This window comes from Oryctolagus cuniculus, chromosome 7, assembly GCF_964237555.1.
Source record: "Oryctolagus cuniculus chromosome 7, mOryCun1.1, whole genome shotgun sequence".
Taxonomy (NCBI): Eukaryota; Metazoa; Chordata; class Mammalia; order Lagomorpha; family Leporidae; genus Oryctolagus; species Oryctolagus cuniculus.
Window position 1 is genome coordinate 162,861,570 of NC_091438.1, and position 14,860 is coordinate 162,876,429.

General features: G+C 70.6%; 1 protein-coding gene across 6 annotated transcripts in view; it reads left to right on the forward strand.

Annotated features, from left to right (window-relative positions):
- The window catches only part of MEGF6 (multiple EGF like domains 6), an 80,140-nt gene that overhangs the window by 2,966 nt on the left and 62,314 nt on the right, over window positions 1-14,860 (forward strand). For all 6 annotated transcript variants that reach the window (XM_070077076.1, XM_051839689.2, XM_051839687.2 and 3 more), the window contains exons 2-3: window positions 3,071-3,205; window positions 6,629-6,738. In XM_070077076.1, coding sequence (XP_069933177.1) covers window positions 3,144-3,205; window positions 6,629-6,738 — 172 coding nt within the window. In that variant the 5' untranslated portion in view covers window positions 3,071-3,143. The remainder of the gene's footprint in view (window positions 1-3,070; window positions 3,206-6,628; window positions 6,739-14,860) is intronic.

A 14,860-nucleotide genomic window follows, 5' to 3' on the forward strand; every position in this document is an offset into this window, starting at 1 on the left:
GTGTGTGTGGGGGGTGCAGACGCTGCACCTGTGTGTGGCACTGTGGTGGATGTCTCCTTGCTACTGGGCGGCGTGCAAGGGTCCCAGTGACACCGCTGCAGAGTCATAGCACCCGGGGGCCCCAGACAGGACCCAGCCCCTCCCCTGGAGCCGGCTGCACCCAGGCCAGGGCAAGCTCACTTTGGGGGGGGCGCCTCTGCCAGGCCGCCGCCCCCCGACAGCGAGCTCAGCCCGGTTCTGCCCTGGTTCGCGGATCCGCACTCCTCACCCTGCTGCCGCTGCTGGCCTCACTGTCTACCCTCCTCGGAGCAGATGGCCCGACAGCTGGGTCCCCGCCCCCCCCCCCCCGCGTTCCCCCCCCCCTCGCCGTGGTCTGGGAAGTGACTTCCGTCCCCCAGATGGGAAGCGGGGCCGGCAGCCAGGAGCAGAGGCCTCTGGTCCTGCTGCGCTCCCTTGGGTTCTGCTCGGACCTTGCGGTCAGCTTTCTTTTGGTCCCTTGTCTGCTCCCCTCCCCCCAGCCTGCCTCCTCCATCCTCCAAGCCCACTGGGCTTTGCAGTGGCCGGAAGCTTCCCAGAGGAGAGGTGGGCCTGCGCTGCCCTCCCTTTAACCTGCTCCCCGCCTGGGAGCCGTTCGCAGCCACCAGGGATGGGGAGAGCTGTGCAAGCGTGGGCTCCCTTCAGCCGTGGGGCAGGGCAGGGCCCCCCAGGCCTCCGGGAGAGCCCTGCTGGGGAGAGGTTCCTGGGGAGGTGTTGGCGGGCACAGACACGCTGGGGGCAGGGTGTGACCCGAGTGAAAGTGCTGGGAGGGGCTGGCCCCAAGCCCCTCAGGGTGGTCACCCAGGGTTGCCGGGAAGGACAAGGAGGCCCTTCATTGGGGGGCACCCCCATTTCCTGCCTCGCCCTGGCATCTCCAAGGTCCCTGTGGGACGCCCCTTCCCTCCCTGTGGCCGTTCCTCTGCCCAGATCCTGCCGCTCCCTGCGGTCCACGGCCTGAGATGAAGGACCCCGGGCTCCGCAGACCCCGGTGACCCTGCGGTGGGGGCCCTGGAGCCGGGTCCCTGCCATGCATGGCCTCCTCTGGGGCGCTCTGGAGCCTCGACGGCACCGCTGTCGTCGCCCCCACCTTCCAGACACCGAGTGGGGGCCCAGAGAGGATCCGTGAGTTTGCTGGGACCGTGGCTGCCTCCGCAGACCAAGGCTTCGCAGCTGGAGCTCTGCCCGGGCTGAACCCCGCCCCCCACTCTGCGGTCAGGAAGCTGGGGCCACAGGGGCTCACCAGGGCGACGGCCTCACAGGCACAGGTGTGGGCGGAAGCACTCGGGGCACAAATGAACCCAGGTCACCTTGGAGAGGCGCACAGCCCTCCCCCTACTGGGTCCCAGCGTCCGTCTGTCCGTCCACAGTGGAAGTGGCGGCAGCTGTGGCTCCGGAGGGCTGTGCCCAAGCCTCTGCTGGCCCAGGCACCCCTTGCAGTGGCTGAGACCAGCGCGTGAGCCCTCGCTGTGCAGGTGCAAAGCCCAGGCGGGGCTCAGGCCCCAGATCTTAGAGCTGACCCCGCCCACTCTGCTGGGCGGGGCTTCTGTGGCTTGAGTGCCTCTGGGGAGGCTGGGGGCCACGCAGAGCCGCTCCGTTGCTAAGTCCCTGAGGAATGCCAGCTGCTGCTGGTCCTGGCCAGGGCCCCTACTTGGAGCACCAGTGCTCTGGGGGCCCGGGGCCTGGGCCAGGGGATCCCCCACGAGTTCTGTCCCCGACCCCTAACCCAGGCTCTGCGCTGTCACAGGGACGCCCGGCTAGACTCTCAGGCCACAGTTGCGCCTGTCAGAGGGAGGAGGGCCTGGGGCAGAAGGGTGGGTGAGGGGCTTCACCATGGGGGCGCAGCAGCAGGAGCCAAGGAGGCAGAGCCCCTCGGGCCAGGACCCCGCCCAAGGACAGCCGACGGGGACCCCTCCCTGGGGACCAGACGCCCCGTCCCTGACACCCTCCCGCCCGAGCGCCCATCCGTGCCGTGGCCCGTGAAGTGGTCCCTGGGAAGCCGGGGCCCGGTGTGCTCTGACGGCCGTCTGAGCAGCGCTGGGAACGGAGGCGAGCTCGCTTAGCAGGCGGCCCGGGCAGAGCTCCCACGCGGGCGCCGCCTCCTCCCGGCACTGGGGCGCTCCGTGATGTAACGTCTGGAACGTGCCTGGGGCCGCTCCGAGGCGTTCCCTCCCCCACCTTTTCCTAGGAATCCGCCCCCTCCTGCTGGGGGCTGGGCAGGGCTCCCGGCCTGTAGGAAGGGGGACCCGGAGCGTCTTCTTGGGGCCCTGGGACTGCCCCCTGGCCATGCCCGCTGGAGGGCTGTGTGGCCACAGTTCCAGGAGAGCCGGGGCTCTCGCCTGGGAGTGACCGGTGTGGGACGCTGCAGGGTGCGGGCAGGAGGGCACCTGTGGGTCTCCGGGAGGGACGTCTCCAGCGGCAGCCTGGACCCGACCGGAGACCTCGCCCCAGCTCTGGGTACGCTGCCCTCTGCCGCCGTCACTCAGCGGCAGCTGCGGCGGGTGGTGGGCCCCTACCCTCCCGCGGGTGACTTCCTGCCGTTGGGTCCACCTCAAGGCTGTGGACTGGGTGCTCCCCTGATGGGTGGGGCCCGGCGGCAGCTGGCCTGGGACCAGGGCGGGGCCGTGTGCACCAGGGACTCCTCCCTGGTGTGGGGTGCAGTGCTGACAAGCTGGGCTGTTAGCCGCGGAGCCTGGGGACTGCACCTGTGTTCCCTGGACCGGTGGTCGAGGACAGGGGTGGCCTTGGCTGCAGGAGGGGACCCCGGTGGTGGGCCTCCTGCTTGGGGGGGGAGCCCAGAGCTGGCTGTGCGGTGCCAGCCTCATCCTCAGAGACTCCCCTGGCCCGGGGGACACCAGTGCCAACGCTGCCCCTTAAACCTGCCTCAGCGGAGGCCCCCATCGCCCTCCATCAGGGCGGTCCTGGGCTGAGCCCATGCGCCCTGGACAGCTGACGGCAGGTGTGCAGGGGACTGCTCCAGTGCCCACGGGTGTCTGAGGCACGCGTGAGGTGCTGACGTCCTCGTCCTCTGTCCCAGGCCCCATGTGTGTGCTGAGCAAGAGCTGACCCTGGTGGGCCACCAGCTGCCCTGCGTGCGGGCCTTCAGCCGCATGGTGCCCGTGTGGAAGCCGGGCTGTGGGCGCCAGGCGTGGTGCATCGGCCACGAGCGGAGGTACGTGCCGGGGACACTGGATCCGTGTGGCCATGGGGGTGGGCTCTGCTTCTAGCCCAGGCAGCACTGGCCCCCCAGGAACCAGGCGGCTGGGACGGGGGCCCGTCCTGGTCCTGGTGAGGCTGCCATGGGCCGGTGTGGACTGCAGCTCAGGCCCCAGCCGTGTACCTGGGCCCTGCAGGGGGAGACCCTGCCAGGGAGTGGCCCCCAGAGCTGTCGCTTCCTGACCTTGGGTTTCATGCCCAGGCCCATGTGAAACCTCTCGTGGCTCAAGATTTCATTCCAAACCAAGCCGAAGTCGCTGCAGCCCCCACAGCTCCCCACGGCTCCCCACAGCTCCCCATGGCTCTCCACGGCCCCCATGGCTCCCCACGGCTCCCCACGGCTCCCACCGCTCCCCATGGCCCCCACGGCTCCCCACGGCTCCCCACGGCTCCCCATGGCTCCCACAGCCCCCATGGCTTCCATGGCTCCCATGGCTCCCCAGCCAGGTGGAGGGTTTGTGGGGGGAGGGACAGGTGTCCTCACCCGAGGGTGTGAGTTCAGCTTTGTAGCCAGGGCGCTGGGAGCAGCCTCGGGGGCGGTGGGGCAGGGTAGGGGTGCAGGTGCGTGGTCTGCAGGGGCACGTGGCTGCTGCGCCTGCTCCGGGGGCTCCGGGAGCCCTGATTTCCTGTTTGTGTCTGATGCACGAGAGTTGCAGGTGAGAGGGGACACTTAGCTGACCCCCGCAGTGCTGTCACGGGGGCGCCGGCCGTGTCGGGAGGCAGGTTTGGTGCTGAGAGGTGGGGGGCGGGGTTGCTGCTCAGAACTACAGTGCACAGCTCCACCCCCCACCGGCCCTAACACCAGGAGGGTCGGGTGGGGGCCCCGGGCCGGGTGGGGGAGCACAGGTCCCCCAGCGTCCCGGGGTGCGGGTTGCTGGCACAGGTGCCCTGGAGCTTCCGCGGTGTGGACTCACCAGTCGGGAACCGGGTCCCATAAACCGCCACGAACTCACCGCGTGCAGGTGCTGTCTCTGGAAGCTGCCCGAAGCCGCGTGGCCACGGGCTGGGGAGTGCAGTGGGGGCCCGAGCCAGGGAGGGGACAGCGGCCTGGCAGGGTGGGGCCTTGTGGAGGAAGCACCCCCCCACGGCCTCGGGCCACGCTGAGCACCAGGGTGTTCGGGGTCCCCTTTTCCCCTCTAAGACCCCTCCCTACTGCTGGTGCTGAGCCTGCAGCGCCGGCTGTGGGAAGCCCCCCGAGCTGTGGGCGGCTCCCCCTCCCCGAGCTGTGGGCGGCTCCCCCCCCCCCAGCTGTGGGCGGCTCCCCCTCCGCGAGCTGTGGGCGGCTCCCCCTCCCCGAGCTGTGGGCGGCTCCCCCTCCCCGAGCTGTGGGCAGCCCCCCCAAGCCTCTCTGGCCGGCCCTCCAGCGCTTGCTGCAGCTGTGGTCACTCCCAGAGCGGCCCCTCCTGCCGGGGGTCACTGCTCTGACCCACCAGCCCTCAGGCCTTGCCTGGTGGCCCGAGTCCCGCGGCTCCCGAGCGGGGGCCCAGGTGTCAGAGCGCCGGTTGTGGTCCGGCCTCACAGGTCGGTTCTGGGCAGCACGGGGAGCTGGTGCCGCTCCTGCCCCGCGGGCAGTGGACAGGGGCAGGTGGACCTCAGCCAGGCAGGCACAGGGAGGGAGGCTCCGCACTGAGTGAGCACAGGGCCCGTGGGGCCCCGGGGACCCAGGCATCAGGAGCAGGTGGACCTCAGCCAGGCAGGCACAGGGAGGGAGGCCCCGCACTGAGTGAGCACAGGGCCCGCGGGGCCCCGGGGACCTGGGCAGGCCGTGGGGCGGGGGCCGGGGCGGCTGGGCCTCGGGGCTTGTGGGTTTTGTCTCTGGCTCCAGCTCTGCCAGTTTGGTGACTTCAGGCCTCTTCCTTGTCAGCCTTCACCTGTGCCGGGGTCGTGCCTGTCAGCGCCTTGGGGAGCTTCCCGGGCCTGGGGTGGAGCAGGGAGGGGTGGGGGGCTGGCCCCCGCTGCCCAGCTGCTTGGCCACACGCAGGGCTGAGGGGGTGACGGCTCCTCTGGCCTGGCCCGGGCCCGTGTGCTGTGGGGGCGTCCAGGGGCCTGGCTCTCAGCCCACCCAGCGGGCGTTCTCCCCATCAGCACGGCAGCCAGTGTGGGCCAGGGAGTTCCCCAGGCCACACAGAGGGACTTTCACACTCAGAACCCACAGGAGGGAGGGAGGGAGGGAGGAGGGAGGGGCTGCTCGAGCCCTCTCTCCAGCCAGGCCCGGGTGAGATAGTTGCAGAGGACGGGGGGGGGGTGTGTGTGTGTGTGTGTGTGTGTGGGTGGGGCCCCAGTGGCCCTGCGTGAACCAAGGCCCCCTCAGGGCCTCTGCCTTTCGGGGCCCACAGGGAGGGAAGGCCCCGCGCTCCCGGCTCCGCCAGGCATTGTTTGCGTGTTGGCCGCCTCTGTCCAGGCAGGTGGTTTCCCGTCCTGCTCCCAGGGCCTGTGTGTGCAGCGCCCGTGTGGACGCTCGCTTCCGGGAAGCCAGGCCAGCAACGCCGCCGCTCGCCCCGTCTGCCTGCTGGGTCAGCTTCCCCGGGCCGGCCTGGCTTCCTGTGCGTCAGGCCGAGCAAGCAGGAGGGCGCTGTCACCTGGAGACGGCCACTCGGTCCGTCAGCGGCTCCTGGCTGGGCCCCGGGCGCGGTCTCCAGGTGGCGGTGGGGGCGGGGGAGGCCCTGGAGGCAGCAGGTGGACCCGGACCACCTCTCCTCCTCTCCAGTGGCTCTGACCATCTCTCTCCCCTGCCTCTCTGTGGCCTCTCTGCCACTGTGCAGCCGCAAAGCCCTTGGAGCCGTGGGGATCCTGAGCAGAGCCCTGTCCCTGTGTCGCACGTTAAGGCCACCAGGGCCTTCTAAAACCCAGTGCTGCCCCCACCTGGAGGCTGGCGGCTGGAAGCCAGCATGTGGGCAGGGCCCGGGGGGTCTGGCCCCTGCCCTGTAGCCCTGGCCTGGCCAGCAGTGTCCAACCCCAGCACCTCTGGGCCCACACAGGAGCGAGGCGGGAGGCCGTGTGGGCGGGGGAGGGTGGGGACTGGGGTCTGGGCTGTTTCCCCTGCTCTGGGAGGGGGGCAGCCCCCGTGCTGGGCAGACCCCCGGGGCTGCTGAGGCTTAACCCTGGGGATGAGCAGGGAAGGAGCCTGGGGGAAGAGCAGAGGCCCCCGCGCCGGGCAGGGCACGGCTGAGGCCACCCTGGTCCATGCTGCCCCTGGTCCCTGAGAGGCCCTGTCCCGGCCACAGGCGCCTGGCTGGGTATCAGTGTCCAGCAGCCACCTGGACACCAGGTCCCTGGGCCTGCTCAGCTGGGACTGGGCGAGAGTCGGCCTCCGGTTCCGGCAGAGCCCGGGGCCGCGCTGGGCCTGCAGTGTCCGCATGTCAGCTCTCCTCTCTTCTAGAACTGTCTACTACACGGGCTACAGGCAGGTGTACAGCACGGAGGCCCGCACTGTGTTCAGGTGCTGCCCGGGGTGGAGCCAGCTGCCCGGCCAGGAGGGCTGCCTCTCCGGTGAGTGCCCGCCTTTCCCCTGTCCCCAGGCAGACCGTGTCCCTGGGGCTGTGTCCCGTGGTGGGACAACAAGGGCCTGCTTTTCTGCCCTGCCCAGGGCTTCCCACCGCCATGCCAGAGACTCCCGGCGCTGCCTGCTCGGTGCCCCTGCTTGCCAGGGGCTAAAGCGAGACCACCGAGAGGGAGAAGGAGCAGGGACTTGACCAGCCCCAAGGCCTGCAGGGGCCGCAGGGGGACAGCTGGGACTGGAGGGAGGTGCCCCTGTGTGCAGCACGGTTGCAGGACTGCCTGCATCCCCTGTGCACACACAGGCAGGGGCTGCTGGGCTCCGAGCTGGGGCGACTGGAACCGGGTTGTGTGAGGGCGCAGGGACAGGTAGCCTGCGGGGGCCGTGGGGGGCCGGTGTCAGCCGGTGAGGTCGCAGCCCCTCGTCCCTCCCCACACCTGGACCTGCTCGGGATGTCCCCAGAGCCCCTGGCTCCCCTCACGTGGGCATCTGGGGGACCCGCAGGGGTCTGAGGCCCTGGCCTGGGCTGAGGGCTGTGGGAGGGAGGGAGAGGGAAGGGTGGGGGCACTGCCGCTCCCGGAGGGAAGTGAATCACTTTGTCCAGGGAGGGCGCCCAGGGAAGGGGAGCAGCGGGGGGGGGGGGCACGGGTGGGGCTGGGCCGGCAGCCGCCCCTGCCTGGCTCTCTGATGGCCGTGATGTCTGACGGGACCCTGCCTTTCTGCCTCTGGAATCCGGGCGGAACAGAGGGGTCTGTTGAGCAGGGGCGTTGAAGCCCAGGTCCCCCAGTTTCCGCTCCAGGTGGGGGTCCCTTGGGCCCGGCCGAGGTGGCTCTAAGAATGGGGCGAGACAGTGCGGGAGCTGGGGGCTGGGGTGGGGAGAGGAAGCGGCGTCCCCAGGGCTGGCTTGGGAGGAAGAGGTCTTTCACGCCCGGGAAGGGACGCGAACGCGCGGCCCGTGGGGTGTGGGGCCGGGCAGGGCGGCCAGGCGCGGTGGTGCAGCTGCAGGTGTCGTGTGTGCGGTGGCGTTTCCGGTGTTGTCTCCTCTGAGCCTGGTGACCCTGGCTTTCTCCTGGGTCTGAGGTGACCGTCCAGGTGGGGGCGGGGCCGGGGTGGCAGGTCCCCAGGCTGCCCTCTCCCCCACAGAGGTCAGGCATGGGGGGTCCACAGCTGGGCCTGGTCACCGTGGTGGCCTTTTCCATTCCTCCCGGTGCCGTGGCAGCTCTGGGCCTGTCCTGCCAGCTCTGCCGGCCCGTGTCGGTGGCCAGGAGCCAGGCTGTTGCCCGCACAGGGGACCGTCAGGCCTCGGAAGGGTGAGTGGCTCTGCCCGGGTAGCACAGGGAAGTCCTGGCCTTGCAGAGCTGGAGGGGCCGGGCTGGGGGGCCCGGAGGGGGTCTCAGCCGCCGGGCCGGCCCTGGCTGTCAGTGTCAGCTGGACAGGGCCCCACCGGATCCTGGACTCCAGTTGCTCAGTTGTGTGTTCTGGGACGTTCGCTGCAGCACGCACGTCACGTATCTGAGTTTTATTTTTACCTGCTTGTTTGTTTTAATGAACCCGGGGCAGCTCTGTGATCTGACTTCCCCGGACGCCGAGGTCTGGGTCCCTGTGCAAGGGCGGGGCCGGAGTCGGGGTCCACACGGGCGGGGCAGGAGCCTGGGCCCCGTCCCCTCTCCAGGGGCTGGAGGATGCCGGCGGGTTCCGCGGTGACCAGGGATTCATCCCCTCCCTCCCTCCCTCCTGCACCCCTTGTTGGGTGTCGCCTGGGCATCCCTGGGGAGCTCACGGTCTGTCCAGGAGGCTGACCGCTTCCAGGTGCAGAGCCACAGACGGGCAGGCCAGGGCCAGCCACTGGGGGCGGGCGCTGAGGACAGCAGGAGTGACCCGGCGGCTGAGCCGGATCCCCGCCAGCCTGTGGGTGGTCCACGCAAGGGTGTGGGGTGGGGGGCGAGAAAGGAAACCCCGGCCGACCGTGGACTCAGTGCCAGCGCCCCTGAGCGGACTGACCGTGGTGTTAACCCCGAGGCCGCCTCCGGGACCCCGGGCCGTGGGGCCGAGAATGCCCTCCTCCAGCGCAGGCTGGGCAGGCACACAGCAGGTGCTAAGCAGTGCCAGCTCTTCTGGTTGTCGGAGAGGCGGAGGCAGTGACGGTGGGCGTGGCACGAGCGGGGACCCTTGGCGGCGGCATCACTTGGCCGGGGGCTGGGCGACCAGGGCGGGTTCAGCAGGGACCTCGGGCCCACTGCCTCCCTCCTGCCTGCTGCTGGTCAGCTGGCCCAGAACCGCTGTGGTCAGGCTCGTGCTCTTCCCTGCTCCCTGCTGAGTGGAACGTTCCAGAAGCCTCGCGGCACCTCTCCCACCCTCTCCCACCCTTTGTGGGATGGAGACGGGGCAGGTGCGGGCTGGAGTCAGGCACCTGTGTTGGGGGACGGCCGGGGCCCTGGGAAACCCTGTCCCCACGTGGGCAGGTGGAGGTCATCCCGTGGCTCCCCGTGGTGCCCCTGACCAGTCCCCAGCAGCCCGTGCGTCGTGAGGGGCTCTCTTCCTCCCCCGAGGCCACCCCTGCAGCCGACCCTTCCCTCAGCCACGGTGGCCTTGCCTTGCCCCCCCCCCCCCCGATGTGGGGACACGCCAGGGTCTTGAGGGTGGCGTTGGAGCCCCGTGTTTGCGTAGGAACCAGGAGAATGGCAGGAAGTCGCTAATCGCACTTGGCCGTTGCTGGCAGGGAGGTGACGACCGAAAGCCACGAGTGCCAGGCGGGGCCCGATGGCCGGGGCTGCCCAAACGTCTGCCCCGCCGCCGGGAGGTGCCCAGGGCGTGCCTGGGCCGGGCCCCTGCTGGCCACTGGGGGCAAGCCCCTGCTGCCCAGTTCTCTGAATTCTCATTCCGGTCAGGCGGCAGAGTTCTCCCCGAGCCTCCCGAGGTTTGGGCTGCAGCCGCGCTGGGGACGGGGGGCCTCGCTGAAGCAGGAGGCCTGGCAGAGGTGCTGGGCTGCGGGGGCTGGGATGGACACGCAGGGGCTGGGCTGTGGGGGCTGGGATGGACACGCGGGGGCTGGGATGGACACGCAGGGGCTGGGATGGACACGCGGGGGCTGGGATGGACACGCGGGGCTGGGATGGACACGCAGGGGCTGGGATGGACACGCAGGGCCTGAGATGGACACGCGGGGGCTGAGATGGACACGTGGGGGCTGGGATGGACACGCGGGGGCTGGGATGGACACGTGGGGGCTGAGGTGGACACGCGGGGGCTGGGATGGACACGCGGGGGCTGGGATGGACACGCGGGGGCTGAGGTGGACACGCGGGGGCTGGGATGGACACGCAGGGGCTGGGATGGACACGCGGGGGCTGGGCTGTGGGGGCTGGGATGGACACGCAGGGGCTGGGATGGACACGCAGGGCCTGAGATGGACATGCGGGGGCTGAGATGGACACGTGGGGGCTGGGATGGACACGCGGGGGCTGGGATGGACACGCGGGGGCTGGGATGGACACGCGGGGGCTGGGATAGACACGCAGGGGCTGGGATGGACACGCAGGGGCTGGGATGAACATGCGGGGGCTGGGATGGACACGCAGGGGCTGGGATGAACATGCGGGGGCTGGGATGGACACGCGGGGGCTGAGATGGACACGCGGGGGCTGAGGTGGACACGCGGGGGCTGGGATGGACACGCGGGGGCTGGGATGGACACGCGGGGGCTGAGGTGGACACGCGGGAGCTGGGATGGACACGCGGGGGCTGGGATGGACACGCAGGGGCTGAGATGGACACGCGGGGCCTGAGGTGGACACGCGGGGGCTGAGGTGGACACGCAGGGGCTGGGATGGACACGCAGGGGCCTGAGGTGGACACGCGGGGGCTGAGGTGGACACGCAGGGGCTGGGATGGACTCGCGGGGGCTGGGATGGACACGCGGGGGCTGGATGGACACGCGGGGGCTGGGATGGACACGCGGGGGCTGAGGTGGACACGCGGGGGCTGGGATGGACTCGCGGGGTCTGGGATGGACACGCGGGGGCTGGATGGACACGCGGGGGCTGGGATGGACACACAGGGGCTGGGATGGACACGCGGGGCCTGAGGTGGACACGCGGGGGCTGAGGTGGACACGCGGGGGCTGGGATGGACACGCAGGGGCTGAGATGGACACGCGGGGCCTGAGGTGGACACGTGGGGGCTGAGGTGGACACGCAGGGGCTGGGATGGACACGCAGGGGCTGGGATGGACACGCAGGGGCCTGAGGTGGACACGCGGGGGCTGGGATGGACACGCGGGGGCTGGGATGGACACGCGGGAGCTGGGATGGACACGCGGGGGCTGTGATGGACTCGCGGGGGCTTTGATGTACTCGCGGGGGCTGGGATGGACTCGCGGGGTCTGGGATGGACACGCGGGGGCTGGATGGACACGCGGGGGCTGGGATGGACACACAGGGGCTGGGATGGACACGCGGGGGCTGGGATGGACACGTGGGGGCTGGAATGGACACGCGGGAGCTGGGATGGACACGCGGGGGCTGTGATGGACTCGCGGGGGCTTTGATGTACTCGCGGGGGCTGGGATGGACTCGCGGGGTCTGGGATGGACACGCGGGGGCTGGATGGACACGCGGGGGCTGGGATGGACACACAGGGGCTGGGATGGACACGCGGGGCTGGGATGGACTCGCGGGGGCTGGGATGGACACGCGGGGGCTGGGATGGACACACGGGGGCTGTGATGGACTCGCGGGGGCTTTGATGTACTCGCGGGGGCTGGGATGGACATGCGGGGTCTGGGATGGACACGCAGGGGCTGGATGGACACGCGGGGGCTGGGATGGACACACAGGGGCTGGGATGGACACACAGGGGCTGGGATGGACACGCAGGCGCTGGGATGGACACGCGGGGGCTGGGATGGACACGCGGGGCTGGGATGGACACACGGGGGCTGGGATGGACACGCGGGGCTGGGATGGACACGCGGGGGCTGAGGTGGACACACAGGGGCTGAGCCACCTGGGCCCTGCCGTGCTGCCCCCCTCCCTCCACGTGGGGTGGGCTCGGCCCTCGGGGGCACCGGGAGGCAGGGCTCGCGTGGTCAGGGAGCTCTGGGCACAGCAGCGTGGAGTGGGTCTCGGTGTCCAGCTCCACGGGCACCTGAAATCCAGCACAGTGCAGGCCGTGAGCCAGGCCCCTGGGCTGCACGGAGAGGCCCTGGGAAGGGGCCACGCGGCAGACGCCCATGGGGCCAGCTGGGCCTGGACGGCAGCCGGGAGCAGCAGCCCTGACCTCTAGCAGGGGACACGCAGGACAGGGGGAGCAGCTGTGTCCCTGGGGAGGAGCAGGGCAGGGCAGCGGGGCCGGGGGTGCTGCCCCACGGGGCCCACGAGGCCTCCCTGTCCAGGCACACTGCAAGCTCCTGGCAGGTGTGGGGAGGCCCCGCGGCAGGGCTGGCGGGGGAGTGGCGTGTAGGGTCTCAGTTTCCTGGGGCTGCCCCATGGGTGACCCCGGATGCATCCTCTCTGGGTTCAGTAGCCAGGAGTGGGAAACCACGGCGCCCACGGGCTGGCTCCCTCCCAGGCTCCCGGGGGACGCTGCTCTGCCTGTCCAGCTGCGGGGTTGCTGGCCGCCTGGCAGGTGCCTCACTTCCACCTGTGCGTCTGCTGTCCCTTGCTGTGTCCCTGGAGGGCGCTGCCCCGGCCTAGTCTGCCGTCCACCAAGGCGTCCACGCGTCCACCCAGACCCCCTTCCCACTCTCCGAGCTCCCGGGTGTGCGTGCACCTCTGGGGGACAAGGTCAGCATTCGTGGGGGGCAGCTCCCGGGGTCCTCACCACCTCCTGGTGCCCCAGGGGTGTCTGGGAGGGTGGTGGGGAATGCGGGGCCCTGGGATTTAGTGCCGAGGGCAGCTGAGTGTGGAAGGTTCGGGCCCGACTCGTGCTCCCGGAAGGCTGGGGGAACTCGGGGTTCCCGTCGGCATATGTGCTCGGCTCTGCGGGGACGGCCTGGCCTTGACCCTGGAGCCGGTCTTCAGGTGAACCCTGCCCCGCTGTCCGGGCCAGCTGGGAGGGGCTGCAGGAAGGCCCCGCGCCCCGGCCACCCTCCGCTTTCCTGCCTGCTGTTTGCTTTTCCTCTTCCCGCCTGGCGTTGGCCCGGTGCCACGGCGTGGGAACTGACCCAGCGGCGTCCCGGGCTCTGGCTCCGGCTTCCTCCTCGGGGCCAAGTCACATCAGCCGTGAACGCCTGCAGTGGGACCTGCTGTCCCCCCACCACCTCTGCTCCTGCCTCTGTCCCCCGCCCCACCTCTGCAGGTCCCTGGCAGCCTGGGTCATGTCCAGACTCACACGGGTCTGTGCACAAAGGCACAGGGGACCAAATTGGGGTCCTCTGCCCCTGGGCTCCTGAGGAGGGGCCCCCGGGACCTCTGTGCCCGAGGAAGTCCCTGGCGTCTGGTGCTGAGCCCACCCAGCTTCCTGGTCCTCGGGGAGCGATGTCCACGCCCTCACCCAATCCGTCTGGTGCCTGCCGGGGGCCTGGCAGAGGTTCCTGGATGCCCCGGCAGCATGAGCCCCCCCAGCAGCCCCTCACGGGCTGGCCAGGCGAGAGCATGCCACACTTGTTGCCCCAACAGCATTGGCCCTGGTTCCAGCGGCCGTCGGGTCCCTGAGTAGGACCCGCCTCCAGGTCTGCAGCACTGAGGCCCTGTGACCCCCAGGCCAGGCCACTCCTCCCTGCCGCCCCCTGACCTGGACCCCATCCCTGTGTCCACCAGGGAGACCCATTTGGAGAGGGCTCCCAAGGCTCCCCTGTGGCTGAGGAGCTGGTCCACACCCCCGGCTCATGCCCACCGCCAGCATCAGCCCCTGGGGTGCAGGAACACAGCGCGGCCCCCTCCCCCCATCACCAGGACCCTGGGCTGCTGAAGACCTAAAGATGACTCAGCATCCAGCTAGAGGGTGACTCAGCATCCAGCAGACGCACCTTGGGAGCCAGCAGCGGCAGGGCCAGCCCGGGCAGTGGCTGGGGGGCTCCGGCTTGCCGGTGCTTCCGTGCCAGGAGTGCTCATGGGTGAGGGTCTTGCCAGGGGCTCCCTGGTCAGTGCCAGTGCTGGTTCCTCCCCAGGTTTCAGATGCAGGGAGGAGGGGGCTGCATCCCCCCAGACCCCACCCAGACCCTTCTGAGGTCACCTGCAGGCCCGGCCAGCCCGGTGCAGCACAGCCAGGCCTGCCCCTCGGGGAGCCGACAGAGGGAGGGGCTCCTCTAGACGTCTGGGGGCCCCGCATGCCCCTGGGCCCACCTCTCACGGAGGCCCCCGGAGTGGAGGAAGCAGAGAGGACCCCTGCTCTGATGTGAGCCACACAGCAGAGGGGAGAGGGAGAGGGACGTGGCCCTGGCCTCCGTGGGCAGCGGGACCCCCGGGACACCCGCTGGCCTTGCCCAGGCGCATGGGCAGGGGTCCACTCTGAGGCCGGCTCTGAGCAGGGCCTGGGCTCCCTCTGTGACCTTAGCCGTGTGTTCACAGCCTGCGGGGCTGGGTGGTTTGTTCCGCCTGACCTACCCGGGGGTCACCCCACTGCCCACCGGCCCCAGCAGAGGAGGTGAGGCCTGGCCCCCCCTTTGCAGGACCTCCCACCCCTGTGGGGAGGAGGGGACAGGGAGGAGGGATCCCTGCCCCAGATGAAGCTGAGGCTGTGAGCCAGGCCGCCCTCACCGTCCGGCCAAGCGCAGGCCGTCTCCCCGCTCAGACTGAGAGAAAGCAGCTGGCGCCAGGAGGCGGCTGGCCCCGCCAGGTGCACGCCCCGCCCTGTGACGGGTCTCTGCATCCATCGTGTGCAGAGCACGCGTGCACCCTCCCTCGACTCCCTCGGGGAGCCTCTCTGCCCCCTCCCCGTGTCCTGCGTGGTCCCCCTCCCCCGCCCCCACCCCAGGCAGACGTCACTCATCCCGCTGGGAGGCCGTGGCCCCAGCTCGGGAGCTCCTTCCTCAGTGGTGAGTTCTGCCAGGTGTGGCGTCCACCGTGTCCTCTGGGTGGGGTCCCCGCCGCTGTTTGCCAAAGCCATGACGGTGGGGGGGGTGGCCCTGCTGCTGGCGGCCGGGTCGCTGACCCCCAGACCGAGGCTGTGGCTCCT